This window comes from Haemorhous mexicanus, chromosome 7 (assembly GCF_027477595.1).
Source record: "Haemorhous mexicanus isolate bHaeMex1 chromosome 7, bHaeMex1.pri, whole genome shotgun sequence".
NCBI classification, from domain to species: Eukaryota; Metazoa; Chordata; class Aves; order Passeriformes; family Fringillidae; genus Haemorhous; species Haemorhous mexicanus.
This window is the reverse complement of record NC_082347.1, coordinates 21,773,912-21,795,785: the sequence shown is the minus strand read 5'-3', so window position 1 is coordinate 21,795,785 and position 21,874 is coordinate 21,773,912. Positions and strand designations below refer to the sequence as shown.

At 42.0% G+C, this 21,874-nt stretch overlaps 1 protein-coding gene across 2 annotated transcripts; it reads right to left on the bottom strand.

Moving 5' to 3' along the window:
- Positions 1-291: 291 nt before the first annotated feature.
- On the bottom strand, positions 292-21,867 carry AP3M1 (adaptor related protein complex 3 subunit mu 1). 2 transcript variants are annotated; one of them, XM_059851340.1, is made up of 9 exons: positions 21,765-21,867; positions 12,451-12,726; positions 11,242-11,413; positions 8,899-9,036; positions 6,925-7,010; positions 6,435-6,568; positions 5,554-5,761; positions 4,101-4,245; positions 292-2,818 (listed from the first exon to the last, which is right to left on the bottom strand). In XM_059851340.1, exons 2-9 carry the CDS (start codon positions 12,721-12,723, stop codon positions 2,718-2,720), a joined length of 1,257 nt encoding a protein of 418 aa, XP_059707323.1. In that variant the 5' UTR covers positions 12,724-12,726; positions 21,765-21,867; the 3' UTR covers positions 292-2,717. The 2 variants fall into 2 exon arrangements, with proteins under 2 accessions (XP_059707323.1, XP_059707322.1); XM_059851339.1 differs by lacking the exon at positions 21,765-21,867 and adding an exon at positions 21,504-21,602.
- Positions 21,868-21,874: the final 7 nt, after the last annotated feature.

Below are 21,874 nucleotides of genomic sequence, written 5' to 3'. Positions count from 1 at the left end.
GTAATTAAAGAATTTACTGGAAGCTGTGTTCAGTGGGAGAGAACAGGAGATTTTCCTGAGACCTGACAGTGATCTGCTGTATTGTGGAAATTTAAAATGGGGTTGGCCTGGTCCTGTCAGTAAGGAAAGAACTGCTACTATGACCAGTATCTTATGAATGTGAATTTTACTTCCTAAAGTGAATGCAGGGGTGATGAGTATGAAACTACTGTTGTATTTCCTTTACTCCATCACTGTAAGAACATCTTAGAAACATTTTTTCTTGCTAAAAATTTATACCAGCACACCATATTCTGACTTGTTGGAATCAATGTTTATTGGGACTCTAGGACCAAGCATAGCCCCATAGGCCCAGAGTGCACCTGGTATTTAGGAATAATTGATAAAATTCAGAGTTTTGTACTATTTACAGTTCTCTCCATATCTGAAAGAAGATGAGACCCTGACAGACAACCACCTTTGTCAGCACTCCCAAAGCTGGACATGAGGAGAAGGGGAGATCAAAACTTGACAGTGTAATTCCTTGCTAATGATACCATCTGATTCCCTAAACTCTACTCTTCAGGGAAGTGCTGGTATGTTATTTTTTTCAGACAGAACAGAAACACAGGCCCCCTTCTGCAGTTGAGCTTCCTGTGTTTGGAGATACAGAGGGAACCAGCACATGTACAAGAAAAGGTACTGGCCTCACACACCTGCAACCATTTCCTTGACAAAACACATCTGCATGCCTAGACTGGTTTCCTAAAGGTGAGTGCAGTTCCTGCTGACAGCGAGTTGTGGTGATGAGCTGGCCTTTCCCCTGACAACAGCTGTTGTGGGAGCCTCCCTGGTGCCCGAGGTCCTGGAGCGGGTGGGGCTTCTTCAGTCACAGGTGGGAGGCAGCACTGAGGTCGGGACTGGAGTTCTGACACTTCTGTATGTCCTAGCTCAGGAAGGGTGTCAGCTCTGAAAGGCCATGGGGCAGCATTTCCAGGCTGCTAATGCAGAAAGCAGCTCCAGCTGCTCAGACTTCTGGAAGGTTACCTGTTACCTCTGAAAACAAGATTTCAAGATTTCTTCTACAAGTACAGTAACTGAAGGATGCCATTTGCTGAAACACAGAGTGCTGGTTCTTTATAGTGCTGTTTTATCTACTGTAATTTTAAAAATTCAAAATGGTTGTTTATGGCCAAGTTTACCCTAATGATATTACTGAAGTTACAAATAGAAACTGTTTGCCCATTTCTTTCCTTAGTGACTTGCTGCCAGGGTTCAGGTGGATTTCCCCTCCTCTTTCCAGACTGGATCATTTTTGTCCCAGTATTTGAAATTCTGACTACTAAGTGACTTTGATTCTCACTCTTCATCTGAAGCAAAGCTAGTACCTATTCATTGATTTGTAAGACAAACAGATTAGACAAACAAAGGGTCTCCAGTATCCCATCCTTAATTGATGCTGACCAAATGCATGGTTTGGAACCTGATAGCTACTCTGGAGTATGAATTGGTTTAGAGATGGTTTTGTCGGTGTATAACAAGAAGTTCAGTCAGCTTTGCTCTGACTGTTGAGCCTTTGAAATATCATAAATATCTGTCCTCCATTTAAAAATAAGAAATATGAAAGGGACCTTACCTATTGTGCTATTAGCAGCCTTTTAAAACTCTAAGCAGCTGCACAGTGCTCAAGTTCAGTAAAGATATAGCAAGCAGTCATTGTTTAATAGTGTATCAGATGCCTCCTGCTGAAGAGCACCATGAATCGTTTCCAAGAGCATGAACACTTCATAAGGTGAGACGTATTTGCAGTGGAGTTCCCTTTATTTCAGAACATTAAAGCACACAACCATTAAATACACTAGACACTTCTACTGTGCTATCTAAAAAGCTACGCTCAAAGGTACACACTGCACAGATCTGGTGGCATCCACTTCAAACAAGTGGAACATCTAAATCAAAGCAAAGGCTTCACATAAAAAATAGATCTTACTCTCTGCAACTGTATTCTTAAAAAAAATGATGGGGATGATGCGATTGAATGGAAAGAAAGTGGATTACTGAAACAACAATCACCTCCCAGTTTTAATGCAGATGTTATTTTTATCAGCTCATCTGCAGCTGGCAGAAATGAAAGCTGATTAAGGCAAATGCTTCTTAAGAAAGGCGATTTCTTGTAAACAACACAGAAATTAGTTTTTACTTCATCAGAAGCTTTTTTAGGAGTGACACTTGCAATGTCCCAGGCCCTGGGTGGGGGACCCCTGCCCCCCTCACTGCTGCTCTCTGTTTCTGAAGGGATTACGTGTTGCTTTGTGGAATGCCAGCTCGCAGCTGGCTGTGGGTGGAACTGAGCTTTCTTCACAGGTGGCTGCAGCAGCAAAACGTGCCACCAGAAGACTTCCAGTGGCCTGTCTGGCCTTCAAAATGTGCTTGACCTCAGGGCTTTGGTATCTGACTGGCAGTGTAGTGTTTGCAACATTCTGTGGGTTGCCCATATCAAACTATTCACCAGCACAACAATTCAGTAAAAAAAAAAAGAGTGAAAGTGTAATAGAAAAAAAGTACCTTATTTTAAAGCCATATTAAGAAAAACTAAGCTATGCTTTCATTTTAAGAGCTGCTGTGCACAAATGCTTTGATCCCAAACTAATCAGTGTCTATTAATTAATTGGCACCTAACCAACATAAGTCACTAAGCAGTCAAGTTTTTTTAAGGGGAATTTCCTCTTAGCATCTTCTCATGTCCTGACTTGGAATTTTCCTGCTTTTGTAATGTATTTGACACCTTTAAAAGGCTTGTATTTTTCTCCATACATGTCTAGGCGATTCACTTTTAGTCCTGAAAAAAGACAGAGACAAGTACAAAGTTAAAAGCAGAATGCTAGGAATCACAGCAGTCTGATTAGAAATCCGGCTGTCTTGGGAGCACACTAGGATTGGTTAGGAAGCTTGTTTTCCTTTCTTTCACAAGTTCATTTGGTTTGGAGTGGCAGATGAGAACATTCTTGTCACCTAATCATAAATGTCTTGGCAGGGCAACACCTTCTTTCTCTTCTACTCCATAAGCCAACATCCTCTTTCCAAGAGATGAACTATGGAACAAGTGAGTCTATCTTCCACAGCTCCTGTACACTGCACTCCTTTCCAATCATGGAGATGAAGCAAAGGACATGTTTTAGAATTCTTTTCACTCCAAGTCAAAATTGCAAGAACTAGCAATCCCTCTGCTATTCCTTGAGGAAGGCCAGTAGCTATTAAATACCTACAGCTTCAGGTTGTTCTGTGCTTTCTCACAGGTCTGTTATCTTTGGTGTCCACCCCCTGGACCAGCTGTATCTTGTAAGATTTAAACTAGTTTAGGGGGAAACTGAAGGATTCTGTTCTTACACAGGAACTGTTTACTCCAAATAGTCTAGGGGCCTAAAAGACCATAGCCTGGTACCTATCCAGAAAGGTACCACATGTACCACCACCAACTCTCATCAACTGCCTTCAGTCACCCTCCTGCTCCGCCTCTCTGAATGAGAGTTCTTGCATCGTTAGAGCCTTAATCCTGCAAAGCTTGCTTGGAGAAGCACTTACACAGGGACAACTCACATGGTTTAAGTGTTTGCAGACTGAGGCCTTGTCTGCTTTAAATTTACTTTTGCACTTACCCTATAGACTTCATTCTGCTTTTGCTTGCAAATTGTTTCAAAGATGAAAAACTAACCAGCTCCAGAAGGAAAGAATAAGAAGGGCATTCTCAAAATGAATTCATTTTTATGACCACTAGAAAGAGCTTTAGCATGTCAGGAGCAGCACACTAAATCATCATCCATCAATCTTCACTAAAAGGATGCGTTCGCATGTTTAATGCACCAGTCAACAAAGAAATAATCCATTCTTCTGTATACTTCTCCCAGTCTTTCTTGAGCAAAACAATTGGGAATTCACAATTCCCAGTAAAGAAATCTTCTATCAAGGGTAACTGTCAGGTTTGGGTAAATCAGACTTTATTATTTTGGATCAAGCTGACTTCAGATCTGCACCCTGAATTAAATGATTAACAGTTTCCTACTTCACTTCCTACACCAACTTATTCTGCCAGCACCAATTTCATGTAATACCCCCCCACTCACCTGAAATTGCAAGCTGTTGTATCTTAAACTGGATATTTAAACTTGGGTTCTCCTCTGGCTTGGGGGCTCCAGATTGCAGGTTCACGATGCCCTTCAGGTTTGGTAGCTTTTGAGGGGTAATTTTGCCCACATCCCAAGTTAGCACCTTGTCAGGAAGGAGAGGATAGTAGTAGTAGCATTCTAGAAACAACCTATGAGGTCAAGTTTATGTCCAGCTTTTAGTTTGCAGGCTGGGTACCAACAGTAGCCTGGGAGCCCTGAGACTCACCTCACTGGCTGGGACAGGGCTCCTGCAGATATGGGGTCTTTTTTCTCACCCTGTCAGTGTGGGTCTGTGCACTGAGAACATCTTGTTCCCTTTGCTAAGGATAATTGACCGTGATGTCTGTTTGGGTCAGCTGGATCCATGAAACCAAGACAGTAACCAGCACAAAGACCATAGAAACTTAAACACAAGAATGAGGAGGGTAGGAGCAAGGCACTGGACCAAAGACTAATTTTCTCAAGGCTTACTTGTTTGCCATTGATTCTTACACTCATTGGAGAAACAGGGAACCAAGCAGGTGCTTTATTCACCCACAAGAGGTGGTTCATTTGTTCTTATCATAAAGTCATAAATGCAGAAAGACCTCAATTTTCTATGCTTTTAAATGTTTTTGCAGTTTCAATCCACCTAGTTATCCCAATTCTTGATAAAAACACAATAAAATTGATTTCTGGAGAGAATTTTTTTTGGTGGTGCTTTTCTTTTAAAAAGATCAAGGTCTATTGTTTTTGAAAGAGAATGCTACTTGGAGAGCTTTCCCTAACAATTTTAATTAATTGCTTAATGAGATATTCCAAGGGCAGCAGAAAGCTCAGAGCAGGGTATTAGAGCCAGCAGAATGGTTTGGCTCAAACTGCTTTTCAGCAAAATGGCTCCTGGGTACTAAAAGGCTTCAGGAGCTTTATGAAATTCAAACCCCAACTCAGAGGCAAGGAATCAGAAGCCCAAGACTTGTTTTTTCAGACACTTTATTTTCCTGTGTGTCTTTAGGCAGATCTTTTAGAAGAAATTTTTTCTCATCTCCTGCTCCCAGTTTTTCTGTCTGCCCATTTTTCAAGGCTAGAGCATTTTCTTCAGAAAAATATGTTTCCACAACATATGTGCAAAATATATCATGCCTGAAACTATCGGCAAAATACTGCTGCATCTACTAAGGAAAGATAACAGTGGGTGAAAGAGCAGGGTGAAAAGAGAGGGAAGAAAAAGGATACTTTTAAAGTCAGAAATCAGAGCTGGTGTGTACCTAAATTTGAAAAAGCAAATTTTAAAGGTAAATTTTTAATTCATAAACATATGCTGAACAGAGCTTTCTGCCAAGTGTGGAACACTGTTCCAGTATTCTGCAATATGGGTGATTTGTAGTAATGCCATCTTCAATATTTAAATAAATAAAAATTCATGACTTACTTTAGTAACTGGGTCAAATGTATAGCTGCCTTGTGTAGCAGTGAGGTTCATGTTAAGAACGGCCTTTGGCATGTGAACTGTCATGACTACTCCTTCTACTGTTTTCCCCATATTCTGTTTTGGTCCAATGGTAACGTCAAATCTTCCTGAAGAAGTATTTTCCTTAAAACTGATCATGTGCTTCACATAGACAGGAATTGCCACCAAGCTGAAAAGAGAAGACAGTAGCTGAATGTATCCTGACTACTTATCTGCTTGAGAAATTGAAGCACTTTCTCATAAATGCTTCTTGTGTTTCTGGTAGGTGTTAAGTTAAAACTGATTTGTTTCAGAAGTGATAAGTGAAGTGACTCTCTGCTCTTCAGCATCATTACTGAAATGATTTTATCAGCAGAGAATCAAAGGAAAAAAATACCCCTTGTCCTATTTTCTCTTCATCTGGTTGCTGTTTTGGTTTTTTTTAAAGTAATCTCACTGAGCCAAATCTCAGAAGAGCCACTAGTCATATCAGGCTTTAGTTTGGAAATATCTGCAGTTTGGACTTTTTTGCTTTACTCTCTTCACGAAGCTCAGAGTCCTCCATGTACACAGAGACTTACTCATAAAGCATCTAGCACCAACAACAGTTACTAGGACTGAACAGCCCTATATCACTGTCATGTGTGATTTACTCCCCTAAAAACTATTGCTGAGTATCTGCAGGTCACTGAAAAATGGCTTTCTTCTTTTAGTAGGGACAAAGCAACAGCTGAGACAAAACCTGAGCACACACATTTCAGAACAATGCAAATTCCCCCTTGCAAGGAGGAATGTGCCATTCCTCAGGTGGAAAGCAGCAGGTGGTGTAGCTGGAGGAGCAGAGTGCCTGAATGGAAACGTACTTCTGGGAACTGACGCGGTAGGAGATGAGCCTGAAGTTGCCATCGGGAGGAATGAATGAAAGGACCCGCTCAGACTCCCAGCGTTTGAACCGAATACACGGGTGGAAGCTGACGTCATCCAGCAGCCGTGGGTTCTGGAAGGAGTGGCACAGTGGTAAGTGGAATCTCATCATGTACCAGCAGTTTGAGTTAGCTACTGAACTCTACCCAATTCCTATTTCTTACACTCTGAGTAGCCATTATCAGAGACACGTTACTGAGTGAGATGGATTTCTGATCTGACCCGGTACAGCAGCTCCTGTGAGGGTATTTTTATGTACACACAAAAGCCATTCCAACTACTGAAGAATGCAGCTTCTACCATATAATGCAAAACTTGTTACTTCATAAGTGTAACGCATGAAATAGTGATCTTAAAGTTGTTTAACTCTGATCACTAAGAAAAATAAACCCTGAGCAATTAGAATTCCCAAATATAGGCTGAATTTACCATGAAAGACAGAGAAAGATCTGGCATTCCTGAGAGCTTAATACACGAATCAATAACACCTTGGATTTCTGCAAAGACTGTGGAACCTGCAGAGAAAAACAAGACACTTGACTTAACATTATTATGAAAGGCCTAACAGATGTGGTGAAGTGCAGCTAGAGGGCACAGATGACATTTGCACAACACTCATCAACATGCCAAGCCCAGCTAGGAAAGGTCATTCCAGTTACCTGTGTCCTGGGCAGCTTGCTAAAATACATGAGCCAGAGCAAACAGCCTGTTCCAAACTGGTTCGTGATACTTGTGCCAGCTGTTACACAGGATTTGTACTGGATGTGCTTGAACTGGTTGCCAGCAATAAGCAAATAAGAATTTCATAACACACCAGCTCTGAATCTTTTCTTTCATCCCTGTCCCTGGTCTCCAGAAAACTAGCAAGTTGTGTAGTGGTGCAGGGAAGTTGAAGCACATCAAAATGTTCAATGTCAAAATGCAGTAAGTTGGTGCTAACTTTGGCTTTCACGAGTCAAGGTTGTTTAACAATGAAATTAAACATTCATCTTGATGTTAAATAAATTCATAGCAAAAAACCCCAAACCCCAAAGCAAGAATACCAAGCATTTTACCTAGGAAATGGTAATTTCCTGAAATACCTTCTAAATATAAAAAGCCATAAGCAGGACCCAGGACTAATTAATTAACTCCACATGCAAAGGTAATTTTAGAAGATAGGTAAAAACTGGCATATCTAGGCAAAGGAAAGGAGAAATGGTGGATTTATACTTTGTTTGAAAAGAAGTGATCCTGTTTCAGGTTAAAGCAGTTGACCATATCCCTATGAAACAAGATAACCTCCGTGTTCTAGGGGAGCAACCTTATCTGCCTTAGTCTTGGTGAAGACTATAAAGAGGGGTTCTTGCATTGCTAATCCCCAAGGGATCAGAGCAGAAAAGAGTAGCTATTACTACTGCAGCAGATCCTCAGTAGGAAATGAAACACTCAGTGCACACTGATTTGGCCTGAAATACACACAGAAATTCACTACGGTCTTGATGGTACCTTCTCAGAATAAGCACTCACACTACTCCTGGGAATCCTAAGGAGCTAGGACAGCAACACAGTCATCAGCATGTTCCATAAGAACCCTGAAAGGGCCACCTTCTTTTAGCTTCAAGATGGGGAGAGTAAGAGCTGCACAATGGCTATTTGTTACTGCTACAACAGCAGCAGTGAATGAATAATCACAGGTTTGCTCCCTGCTCCATACCACCACAAAAGGGTCTTGCAGTCTTCACCCTTGCCAACTGCTGGCCTCAGTACTGAACAAAACAGCAAGTTCCTGACCACAGCTTTGCAGATTTCTTTTTGTATTATTTTTTTTCTTTCTCTTGCCATACAAATTATCAGGTTCCCCTCAAAGTTAAGTCTCAGAATAAAGACTTCTGTATTTGAAAATTATATGTTTCATTCACAGAAAAGAAAGGAGTATTATTATGCTTTATAATATCTGGCTCCTTAATAATAAGGAAAACAATACTGTCCAACTATTTTGCACCAAGTTTAGCTTGTTATCAGAAGAAAGCTAAAGAAGGATTTTGTCTTGCTCACTTGAGGGCCCTCAAGGACTACAGGACATTGTTGGCAGGAACAATGGGAGATAACTTTCTCGTCACATTTCAACTGCTTTTTTTTTCCCCATTTATATCTGTTGTGAGATAATCAATATACAAACAGAAAACATACTTCTTGTGGATGTTCTCGAAGCAGCCCAGAGCATGTTGCTGTTTTAAGATGAACTGCAGAAATAAACTTAAGCTCATAATTTTAAATTGAATATTTCTACCTAAGATATAAATGCATGTATATAAAACATATGCAAAAAAATAAGAAGGTTGGACTGTATTCTCTCTAAAACATCATTAGCTACATGTAAACACACTAGAGACACAAATGTCAGTTTGCAAGGCATCTTACCTGATTTGTCTATAATTGCATCAATTTCTTCAATGACATCAAAATAGGCTTCATTGTTTGTGTATTTTACTCCCGCTCTGCGCCAAGGAATGTTGGACAACTGTCCAGTGGGAAGCGTGTCTCCCACGTTACTACTGCCTTAAAAATGAAAAGGAACTTAAAATCAGTAATTACTTACAAAAGGAATGTTTTAACTGCCAAAATTAAAAATCAAGGCAAGGCTTGCCCCAGGTACTGTAGGCTAGAGCCTGGACCCTTCAATGTAATTTGTGAGGTGACATGAAGGCACTGGAGCCACATGTCCAAACTTAACAGCTTTCAGACTACATCTTGCACAGCAAAATACAGTACTCAAGTCAGCAGGAGGTTTGAGTGGGGGAGTAGATGCGGGACTAGATCTTATGGAGGATTTCATCACAAATTCAAGACAAGACAGCTCCCTGACAGGGCCTTAAGCCTGCTTCCCCCTTCTCCTAAAAGTTTTAGCTGGATGACTTCAGGGCTGATTAACAGGTAAGAGTCATTAGCAAGAAAGATGTGTAAGAAGCCTTAGAGAGGCTTCTTACAATCTTTGCTTGGAGCTGGTGTTAGGCTGAGGGTCTCACTCTTGGTACCCATCTGAGCTACCCTGCATCAACATGACAGCCATGTCTACACCTGACCATGTGTCAAATCGATTCAGACCCTGGCCCAGACTGGACTTTCTGGCTTGACCTGTCCCATTCTGATGGATGTTACTGGCAATCACTGAGCTGTAGATGACCTGCTAATCATCTGATCCAGTCCCTGACCTGTTGCCTCAACTTCTGGGCTCTCGACCAATGATACCACTGTCCCTGCATGCCTTGCTCTCATCCTTGCCTGCTGGTTCTCAATACCACCCAGCATGAGTAGGATTCCTGAGCTACCTAGTTATAAAGTAAATTGATAATACTTTAAAGGAAAAAAAAATCCCAGCACAGTGTAAACAACTCCTTCTGCTAGAAGTAGGTCTTGGGATAGAGCCACAGCTCATGCTGACTTGTGCCCTTTAGCACAATGAACGTGGTAGTGTGTCTTGCCATGTGAAGCAGCTTCACTGAGAAGCTGGTGGCCAGCCGGTATCATTTCTAGAAAATCTGCTTGGGCAGGCCCTAGCCTGGAAGGCAGAAAACAGAAGTTTTCATTCCTTTGAGCTAGTAGAAGTAGTTACTCAAAAAAAAAAACCTTCCTAAAGTCCACCCCTGTATGTGCTATAACTCAGGGGGGAGGAGTTGCAACCATTTCTTCACTCCCATTGCATCTCTGAAGAGGAACAGTTGCTATGTCTGTCCCTCAGCAGCCTTGCAGGGTGCAGCAGTGCTGCCAGGCCAGGTAGATAGGAGACCTCTCAGGCTGCTTTTTCCACCTGCCCAGCACTGAGCTGTTGACAGTGACAAGATGCAGGCTGCCTTGGGCAGGCACTTTAGGCTCCCAGGGAATTTTAATAAGGTTTTAGATAAAACACTTATTTTCATAAGTGTAAATACTAGCATTCCAATCCACATGTAAAAAACCTAGCTAAACTCCAAATAACAGAAATTAAAACTGATGAGATTTATACTCAAGGACTAAACCACATCTACTACCTTAAAAACCATCTCCTCTGAGCATTATGTGTGTGGCCCTGCAGCCCAACTACTCCCTTCTCTAACACAATGTACAAGTGACCGTGTCGCATCTCTCTGCCCCACGTGACACTCATGGCTCACCTCCCTTGCACCCGCTTGCCAGACAAGCAGATTCCACCAGCTCAGCTGACAGACATTTGGCTTCATCACTGCAAGACAGACCCATTTACAACAGCCTGAAATCAGTTGCGAAATCAAATCCATATGAATCCATGTGCTGCCCGGTGGTGGGGGCAGGGTGGAAGATGAGGTCAGGCTATTTGTTTCCCCTCATGCTATCTGTTCCCACCCATCAAGGATTTATTACATATCTATTATATACCTTCCTATATGGATATCTTACAAAATGCTTAACCTTCTCCAGTGCCCATAGTTATTCAAGGCTTGGGGTGAGCTCTGTACCAATCCCAGAACACCTGTCTCCAGTATGTCCTGACTGTGTCCTGAGCTGCTGTGTCTGAGGGACTTCAGCAGCTGTGGCTGAACCAGGCAGTGCCTCCAAGGACAGCAAAAGGGCCAGGCGTAAACTGCAAATAAGGAGGGACTTGTTTTTATTCAACTCCTGTTGATGAGAAGTGGCAGGACAGTGCCCTCACCTTACAGATTCACACCAATATATTATTTTTTAGCTACGAAAAACAATGGGGCTTTTTTTTTAAACAGCCATCATTGCCTAAGTTCCATATTTTCATACCTGTGATGGAGTTGACAACAGAGCGCAAAATTGTGGGAGGCTTAATCAGCTCCTTCAGTATGTTAGATTCTGTTGCCAGTGGAAAGCCATTGTCTAGCATTTCTTCTAGAAGTTCATACACAATTACTACATTGTCCTTAATTGCCGTCTCAGAACATTCGCCGAAGTAATCCTAAACAAATTCAGAGATTACAAAAGAGAGGATTTTTATTCCTGTTAGAATGCTTAGCAAAAGGAAGTTTGTTCAGTTTTTTCTTACCGAAACCCTCCGATATATGAAGGCATTTTAGTGCCTAAACGGCCTATTTCTACAATGTGATAGCATCACATTGTTAGTGTTATATTTATCGCCTAACTGAAAATAAATACAAGCATGAACAGTGAAATAATGTAATGTGATGTGCTACTATTTATGTTACAAAGGTCCTTCTAGTTGTGAACATTAACACATCTTCAGGTACAAGACTCTTGTAAAATAAAGATACTATCTTTTGGCAATGCTCAATCTTCATAGTGTTTCCTTTATATAAAGTATCTGTGAAATTGGTTGAGAAGTGACTCCTTTGCAGCCCTTTCCTCACTACAGAGAGCATGCTGCCCAACTACATGCTCCTTCTTCCCATCTACATAACATTAATAGTACAAAAGCTTAAAGAAAAACCCCCAGCATTTACAAAGTCAGATTTGGGTTCTAGTGCTTGTGAGTGCACAAAATAAACCTATTTTTTCCTTTGTACTCTATAAACCTGTGCTTGACTTAAAAATTGCAGATAGAAAAGTCACTCACAGAAGGGTTTACTACATTTCTCTAAAAGAAGTATATACAAAACCTTGAAGTTTATACAAATCTCTTGAAGTCATTTTAGAATCATAGAGTCATGGAATGTTAAGGGGTGGTCCCAACCTCCCCTGCCATGGGTATGGACACCTCCCACTAGATCAGGTCGCTCAAAGCCCCATCCAACCCGACCCTGACCACTGCCACAGTGGCGGCATCCACAACCTCTCTGGGCAACCTGTTCCATTCACTATTTTACTACCCTCACAAAATAGAATTTTTTCCTAATATCTAACTTAAATTTTCCCTCTTTCAGTCTGTACTCATTTCTCTTGTCCTATCACTATAGTTCCTGATGAAAAGTCCCTCTTTGTCTTCCCCGTAGGCCTCCTCCAGACACTGAATTTTAAAATCATTGAATGGTGACAGACCTGGAAAGTATCTGCTACTCGGTGCAGAAATTCAATTACGAAGAGTGGTGGCACTTCTGTCTGTATGACAGACACAAAGAAGATTTTATCCCGATAGATGCTGATGAGGTAGTGATGTGGAGTTGAGATGACAGGAGGCACATTCTCAACATCGATTGCTTTCTCCTGAGCTTCGAAGAAATAATCGCAGACAGACTGGCTCACAACACTCTTCCAGTGCTTCTCCAAGAAGATATCACCAGAACAGTTTATAAGAAACAGGCTGTGGATCATTTTCTGTTAGAAACACATTAAAAGAAGTTAAAATAAACAAAAGAATATGTGGATTGACATTCCACATCCCAGATTCCCTTTCTTACGATGGTTATTCTTTATTAACATGCACTGTGAATTTAGGAAAAAGTATCTACTTTGTTGCTTTTCTTTGAATTCCATTTCCTTTATTTACAAGAACATTCCACAGAAAAATATTTGCTGCTGGATTAAGTTGCTAATGTATATCATAATGCAAGCATGAAGAAAACACCCTTGTTTTCCGCTTTCATCCCTATCTGGTATTCGCAATTTATTTCTTTAAGAAAAGCTGACTCCCATGAGCTGGCACTCGCTCAAACGTGTTTGCCGACATGAAAGTGTTACTTGTACAGAAAGTTTCCTACAGCAGTTGGCCTGGCAGTTGCCCACTTAACTTAGAATTGCTCTATCTTAAAGATACAGTTCTGTAGCTTGTCAGCTTTCAGCTGCTGAACTAGAAAAGTGCTTTTTACTTGCTGGCAGATTAGTCTTATGATCTACGCCAAGCTGCACTTGGGTAAAGGGTTGGAATTCATTAAAAGTACACAAAACTAGCCATTTAAAATCTGATTTAATGGATAAAAAAATCTGATTTAATGGATAAAATTGTCTCAAATGTTCTTGGCAACATTATTTATGTAAACATATTTCACGCATGTTTACATTTTATGTAAACATGCGTGAAATATGTTGACATAAAATGTTTTTCACTTAAAAACTCACTTATGTAAAAGGGGAGTATGAACTGCAGGTAAGGAATGTAACTTTTTTCTTATCTCTTTAAACATTTACAAATAACATGCCTCAGCCACTGATCCTTCATTTTATTCATGGGGCAAGAAGCTTATGTGCCTATTAAAAAAATAATTCCAAGTCTATTTCTCAACTTTCAATGTGATAGTAAGTGAACTAAGCAGTTGATAAGATGAATAGACTATTATCTCTGGATCTACAGAGGAGACAAATGCTGGCAAACTTCCGTTTATCTCTTCAGCCTTTACATGAGACAGATACAATGCTTTAGCTGACCTGCAGCATAATGATCTTCTTAAAAAATAAGTTAAAACTTGGGTTTAGAAAACAAACCAAACTGTAACCCCAACAGCAGCATCTGAAGGTGAAGTTAACCTGGTACTCAATGTCGAGCATAAATTCATCTGTAGTTGAAGAACAGCCTGGCACTGGCTGTTCTTCCCTTCTGCCTCTCAGCTATTGATTTGAGTAGGTCTGTGGCTCTGCAATTATCTACATTAGGAAAACAGTCCAGCCAGAAACGGACCCAGCAAAAGGAGCTGCTGGTCAGACCAACTTCCTAATGCAAGTTATTTCACTGCCAGAGAGTGCTAGAGCTGGCACGGGGCAAGTGGTGGAAATGGGCAGAGGATAGCAATGGAGATCCAGAATTGAAAGTTAGCCTTTGGAGGAATTCAAACATGACTGGAAAGAGACCAGACAATTACTGGGTGTCCACACCTTGAAACAGGAAGACCACCATGAACTCTGCATCTCCAAGAGAAGCCAAAGACACATACAAAAAACCCATCATAGTTTTCATTAATTTTACCATTAATGAAATGAATTTTACCATTAAAACACAGATAAAACTTGCTCCTCTGTTTACTCTGGCACACTAAAAATAGCATGGAAGCATCCAGATGCACATGGCCCAGTCCCACAGAGATTTAATTTAAGAGTATAAACACTGTATTACAGTGTTAAATCTCATTCCAAAACACTGGAATAAGCACTTAGATCCACCCAGAGTGAGCTTGTGTTGCCATGTCTGAATCTGAACTACCCAGAGTAGTAGTCATCTACCAATACACTTGTAACAATGAAAAAGGTCTGTCCCTCCAGACTTTCACAAAACAAAAGTACGTCTTCCAAAGCTCACCAAAGACAGTGAAAAAGGACAGATCAGGAAGGTTGTCAGCATGATACTTCCCTCCACCTAAGTCAGCAGATGTGGGAAGAGAGCCAAAATCCAGCTTTTCAAATTCTAAACTCCAGCTGCTCCTTCACAACCATGACAGCAACGTGCTCATCTTCACTGGGGCCATGCCAGGTCTCAGATACCTCCTGCCAAGAGCATGCTGTCTTTGGTAGCCAACAAAAAAAGACCAATAGCCAAAAGGTGGACAAAAATATTCATCTAAGCCAACAGGGAATGTAAAGGGAAGTTCTTTTAGAAACTGTGATTGCAAATTTGCTTAAAAGTGGGAAAGGAAACAAAGCTACAAAGTGTTCCTGCATGTTTCTACTATCTCTCTCCTGGACCAAATTAATCTCTAATTTAGTTTGTTAAAAAAACCAGAAAATTTTAATACTGTGAGCACAGCATTTTTATAAAGGAGCCTTGAACATTTGCTTTAATCCAGCTCCAGTAAACATGTTCTGAATTTAGCCAGCACTGAACATTAAAGCCTTCCAAAATCTCCTTGACAGTCACACAAGGGTGGCAAGTGTAATCAACCACTGAATGTCAGTATTGTTCGACACCACGGCTGCCCACACATACAAAGGTGCTCAATCTAAGCTGTAAAGCTTAGAACAGATCTCTGAACATTTTTAAATTGATACAATAGCATATCTGTTAACAAATATCAGACCCATTTCCTATTAAATGCACACAAAGCTGCATCTGAGAGTCCAGTACAAGCAGCACTGGTAAGACTCCACTTCCAGAGGAGCTGATCCACAGACTGCTCTGGAGGAGCTATGTTGGACAACGGGCAGCATCCAATGATACACTGACAGAGTATCAGACACATGTGACAGTGTTTGTAGTGCTTCTGTTAACATTTATCCAGATTCTATTCATCTACAGATCAGAAATGTCTGCATTTGTCATAATATACTTTTAACATGCACAGCTGTGCAGCAGACCACACAATCACAGCAAGCTCCTGGTGCACCAAATGACTGTAATAGCAGGGCCCCTTCTTTTGCCCTAAGTTCCACTTAGGATACTAGACCATGACCTGATATGCAATCAAGGGAGGGCGTGGGTAGCCAGAAGGGGAGGTAGCACTTGGCCACTGCCCTTCTTTACTCCTCTGCCCCAAGCTGCCTGGGTACCAGCTGTGTTCATAGGAGTGTTTGTGTGGCCTTGTGGTGAACTGGAGTAGCAAACTGATGCAGGGGACCACACTTGGCAGATGACAGCTTTGTAGTACCTATGGAATATGAGCAGAAAAATCCCCCCTGGTTGCCTACCCTATCTTCTAAGTAGGAAGATAGGGATTACAGATACATATTCTGCTTCTAGCATAAGACTTCCGTTCAAATCCTCTCACATACTCCTTTCTTCCTTCACAAGTTTTAGCAGTATGCTAATTTGCTGCTAATTTGAAGTGCTCTGGAAAACTGAAGCTCTCTCCTTGCAGCCTAAGTGCAGAGCAGGCAGCTCCAGAGGCACAAGCCCTGCCCTATCAGTCAAGGGGCAGCTCAGCTGGAACACTTCCTAGTGCTGACTAGAATAAAGATGCTCCTACAGCAGTGGGGACATCAGTCTATTATACACAAGACTAAGTAATGTGATTTATCCCATACACTGTCAAGCAATAGGCACCAGCTGATTAAAGATAGATTTCATGTTGAATATCTTAGAACTGGTAACACTACAAAAATATCAATACAAGATATATAAACTATTATTTAACAAAAATTACTTACATTGCTCCAAGTACTGAAGATTTCCCTGTTACTCTGGTTTTGAGTGCCAGATTTCATTTCAGACATGTAGAGATCCCTAAACTAACTTTGCAGTAACTGACTTTTTCGTCTCATCAGAACATGATTTGAAAAGCAAAAAAGACTGACAAATGCTGAACATAAGAAATAAATCCAGTAAAATTAAAATTCCTCACACCAGTAGGTCAACAGCAAAATGTGTTAAGAGCTGCAGCACTTTGAAGGTAAAGGTCTTGAAACAAAGTTCCTAAGTTTTAAAAAACAGTAGCAAAAGTACATCACCAGAATTCAGGAATAATGAGATTCTTCTCTATGTAGTAGTGTACACAGACACCACTTTGAGATGGCAGTATAAAACCACTCTATGTAAGGCACTGAAGATGTTTCTAGGACTATTCTATAGGACATGCCTCCCATCTCTCTGCTTTTAGGCCTACCTAAGAAGGTGTACATGGATCATTATTTGCATCTAGGCCAAAGCAAACAGTTCAAGCTCATTTTCAGTAGACTGACAGCCTTTCATGTTACTGCCTGATTGCAAGGCACCTTACAGGCTCTGCAGCAACAAGCAGCCCTGCAGTTTTGCAGCTTCTTCTCACAAACTTCCCATCCTTTCTCTGACATGCAAAACTCCATGTGATTCATCTCAGTCATTTCCATCCTACCAGAATTTGAAGTCCACAGAGAAGAAAAACACATTTTAACTAAGATGCCTTCAAGGAGCTGTTTCCATATCTCTAACTTTTCTTTTGACTAAATCTGGATTTGCAATGTTACTGATTTTTAAATTCTTGGCACAGAAACATCTGGACTAAAGGCACAGCAGGCTCACAAGACAAAAGTGGAGCTCACTGGCAAGAGAGAGAGGCTGTGAGCATGGGAAAAAAGACTGATTGCACATGCTTGTCCTTAGCTACAATTAAGTACTCTAAAGTGTAATTAATGCAGAAATACTGTCAACAGCTGCTTTTTCACAACACTGAGCTGAGTTACATCCAAAGCTCTGAAACCACGAAGTGAGGAATTTATCACTGACCTCTGCAATGCCCTTTAGAGCTAGTACAAATTACTGAAAATAGCTCCAATAGGACCATCACTAGGAAAGTATTCCACAGCTTCAATGTTCCCTGAATTTGGCATAGCTGCTCTGAAGGGTGGAAGAATTAGTGGTGGTAGATTGTCTGAGTCTCTGTTATGTATTTGTGGAAATGAACTTCTAGTGACAAGTGAATGGAAAGTAATCAAATACTTAAAGTAATCTGGAGAAATAAACTAAAATAGGCAGTTCTATTTTTATTGAAGGTAGTACTTTTGTCACAATCAGCTAGTCAGCACTTTAGCTTTTTCCTATAAATTCAAAATGTGCCACAAATGTGTTCCTGACCTCCCCAGCCCATTCAAACCAGCAAACCTAATAAAGAGAAGTCCCATTAAACACCTGAACAACACTTTCAAGACAGCAAACATGGCAGCTCTGAAATATTGTGTAATTGGCAGGACCAACCTGTCACATCATTAGCAGCTGTGATTCAAGTTGATAAATCTGTCTCAGGTTTACTAAAACATGAATGTTCTGTAATTTCACAGGGTTTTTTTATGCTCCTATTATTGTTTGTATGTTTTAACGATGCTGCTCAAGTGCCGTGAATCTTTGTACATATAAGATGCTCACAGCTTAGTTATCTACACATCAAAGTAAAAACATTTTTGCAATATTTTTTTAAGAACTGCTTGTTGTCCCCCTCTGTTAGTCAAGCAAAACTTCCTAGCTTCTCAACACCATGAAGTTCTTGTGTCTGTACAACTACTCAGACATATTTTATCAGCAAGATCATCCCTATTAAAGACTAAATGCTTTGCTTCCCAGATGTTCAGCATATATTTATTTATCTTCGCTCTCATTTAAAACACTGTTAGATGTCGCCCTGATTTTCTAGAATTTTCTAAGCCTTCGGATGTTCACCTCCTTGTGGAGAACTTTATCACACACTGTCTGGAGATAATACATTGTTTTGCATTCCTTTATGGAGGAGGAGAGACTTGATAGACTGTTGGTTTGCCCAGTGGCATTGGAGAGGTGGCACGGTCACCCTCCAATCCACTGTCACTTTTGGAAAACTATACATGTTGGAGTCAGAAAATAAACTTCCTCTTTTGTTCTTCACCTTAGAGCAGCGGTGTGCGTCTGGTTCTTTCGTGTTCGATAGCGACAGTTAGTAACTTTCTGAAATTGTTTTTAAGAGGAAGTAGTCCTTTGAGAATACTCTAAATTTTTCTTAAATCAGTGTTTGGTATCCATAACAAAATTTGCAACTTCCTCTGTGCTTTTACGAGCAGCAATTACAGCCTACATGAGAATTTGTGCAGCATTTAATCTACTGTCTGATGAACTTTCCAATAATACACTTGCATGGCGCCTCTGTTCAATTTAGTTTCAGTATAAATCTTCTAACTGCTGGCAAGAGAGTTCCATCTCTTGTCAACAGAACAATATTAGATTCTGAATAATCAAACAATATTTGATCCTGAATAACTGCAGTTCCCTTTGGGACCTGCAAGATTAGAAAGCTTTGCTGGAAAAGCAAGAGTTTCTTAGAAAAAAAAACCACACCAAAACAAAAATTCTTTGCTAAAACTGCATTTTTACATGGAGATGGAAGATTTGAACACAACTTACATCTGAATCAGTAGCTTTAGGACTACTAAGGGACGACTTAAGAAATTCACTCTGTGAAAGCAGTATAGTGAATAGACAGGTAGGGCCAAATGGACACAGATAAAGTAAATATCAGGTAACATATCGAGTGTCCATAGTATTTTCAGGAAAATACTGATAATTAGGCTCATATTCCAGCCAAATCATGAAGAACTCTGAATGGACAAGGAAGCAGGATTCAATCATAGGATATCAAAGCCCCAAGTCAGTAGCTCTTTGTGAAGATGTTTTCCACCATGCTTGCCCAATTCACTCCTCCACTAAGTCTGACAGGCCAGAGCAACAGTGCTACTAGCTTTATACTGTCCTTCACAGGCTCTCTTTGAAGAGCCACTAAAGGTTCCAGAAGGACAGTGCCAGAGAGCCATGCACTACTGAAACACTCCATCAGAGCCAGCAAGCATCACTGGAACTCTGCTGTGCATGGCAGCCCTTCCCATCATGTGTGCACTCCGCCCCAAAAAGTCCAAACACAGAGGGCAGAAAGAAAGCACATAACCATTTGCACCTTCCTTCATTTGCACCTTCCTTCTCCTCCAAGAGGACAGAGCAAAGCAGCACTCGAATGCTTTTATCCTGTATGAATGAGTCTCATGGACACTCTTATTCTAAGCAGCTCCTGTTAAAGGGCTGCCCTTCATATATTATGTTAAATAAGCATAAAAAAGATGTAACTTATCTTTGCTGTATTGATTTTTTTAAAGTTACATGTGAAGCTGTAATTTGGGGGGAAATTAAAGGGATATAAGAGGAAGGAACTTCATATTTTAAACAAATTTTAATTTGATTTCTTGCCATTTTTTTATTACAGCCACAAAATATAGCTATCACTCGTCCCCTACAGTTCAGACTTCTCTACCTCAAGGACTTCAATTTCACTTTTCTGGATCCTCATGACAAGGTTTTTATTAAAGATTCCTCATGTAAGGAGATCTGTATATGAGAGAATAACTGGGATTTAGCTGGTGCATAACTGTCTTGTACAACAGAAAATTTAATTTCTGAATAAAACCAGCAAAATCAAACATGAGAGGGTATGGAGTATTCTTCAAGTTTGATTTGCCACTTGCAAGGAATTTTCAGATATGTGCATACAGGCAGTAAAGAATCTGTTTGTCCTTTCCCCCCCCCCAAAAAAAACCCAAGTTTGCTTGTGTTTTTGAGTTAGCACACAACACGAGACATTTTTTACAGAGAAACAGAATTCAGATATTTCCTCCTCTTCTTTTTTTTCTTTTCTTATTTTTTCCTTTAATAAATAAATGAGAAGCTATGTATGATTCAAACCCACTGGGAACTGGCACAGCAGAATCATTCTCATGGTTGGCTTGGTCAGTTATTTTGTAAAACATTGTTTCCATCATTTCAGCTCTTGCATGAGTAATTGAAGTTGGTTTTGCTTTTTCTTGTAAAATACCTTTTCCTCTCCAATACTGCAGTCTGCCTGCTATGAACACAGATTTTCATGATTCAAGTATGATTTTTTGCCTGGTTAGTTATAGAAAAGCTACACTGAATGGCGACGCTATTCCTCCAGTTTCATTAACACTTAATGGGTATGAACGATTCATCATATACTGGAAAGATAGTAAGTGCATTACTAATTCACAGCAGATTTGAACTGAAACAAAAGGAAAGAAGCGACAGCCTCCGCTCAGTTACCGCTGGCTACTGAACAGGGCAGGAGCGATGTGCAGTGCATAGTAGTGGATGATAACTGGTTTATTCCCAGCGCATATTATGGAGATCCGTACTCACAGGGCCCCTTGCTAATTAAGCAAGAACAGCACGAGTAGAAACACCACGGCTGCAGCAGGGCTGCTGAAGATCGACCCAGGTGAGCCAGCACTGCTCCCCCACCCGCCCTGCCCCTCCCGGCCTGGCCTTTGCTGCAGGCTCTGCCGCGAACGGCGGCTCCCACCTCGCCCCTGCTGCAGGCCGGCGCTGTCTGCCGGGACAGCCCCAGCCCGGTGCACGGTCCCCGCACCCCGCCTCATCTCGGAGCGTGAGCGGGGCGGCTGCTCACTCTCCGCCGGGCGGTTCCGCACCTCCGCTAGAGCCCAGAACAACGGAATGTGGGGGGGGGCGGTATTCAAACACGGCAACGATTTTGTATTTAAATAAGCACAGAACAACGGAAAGGGAGGCGAGTAAAGCGGAAAGTCTCGGATTTGCGGAGCAGACTCCCGGTACCACCACTGGCGGGGATATCGCCCCTGTCCGACTCCGGCCAACCAGCACGGCCTGGACCGAACACGGGCGGCTCCTGCCTGGCAGGGATTCCGTCCCCCCGAGCAAGGGCACCGCCGCCCCACTCCCTCACAGCCCGAGCCCCCTGCGTCCCACGTACCTCCCCCGGCCCGGCACGGCCCGGCCCGCTCCCGGGACAGCGGCCAAGATGGCGGCGAGGCCCGGCGGCGGCGGCGCGGGGCCGCCCCCCGGCGGAGGCGCGGGCGGCCGGTGCGCTGCCTGCGCCGAGCGTCCGAGCACGGCCCCCTCCCACCCCGGGCCCGCCGGCTCCGCTGCCACGGCCGCCCCTCACCGCCGGTCAGCACCGCTCGGCGTCGGTGGCCAGCAGGAGACGGGAGCGGCCCCCGGGCGCTAAACCCACCCGGGCCGGCGCCACGGCAGCGTGCGGCTGGGCACGGACGGCGAGCGGCGCGGGCTCCGCTCCCCGCCCCTTCAGGCACCCGGCGCGGCCGTACGTTCGTCCCGGCTCCC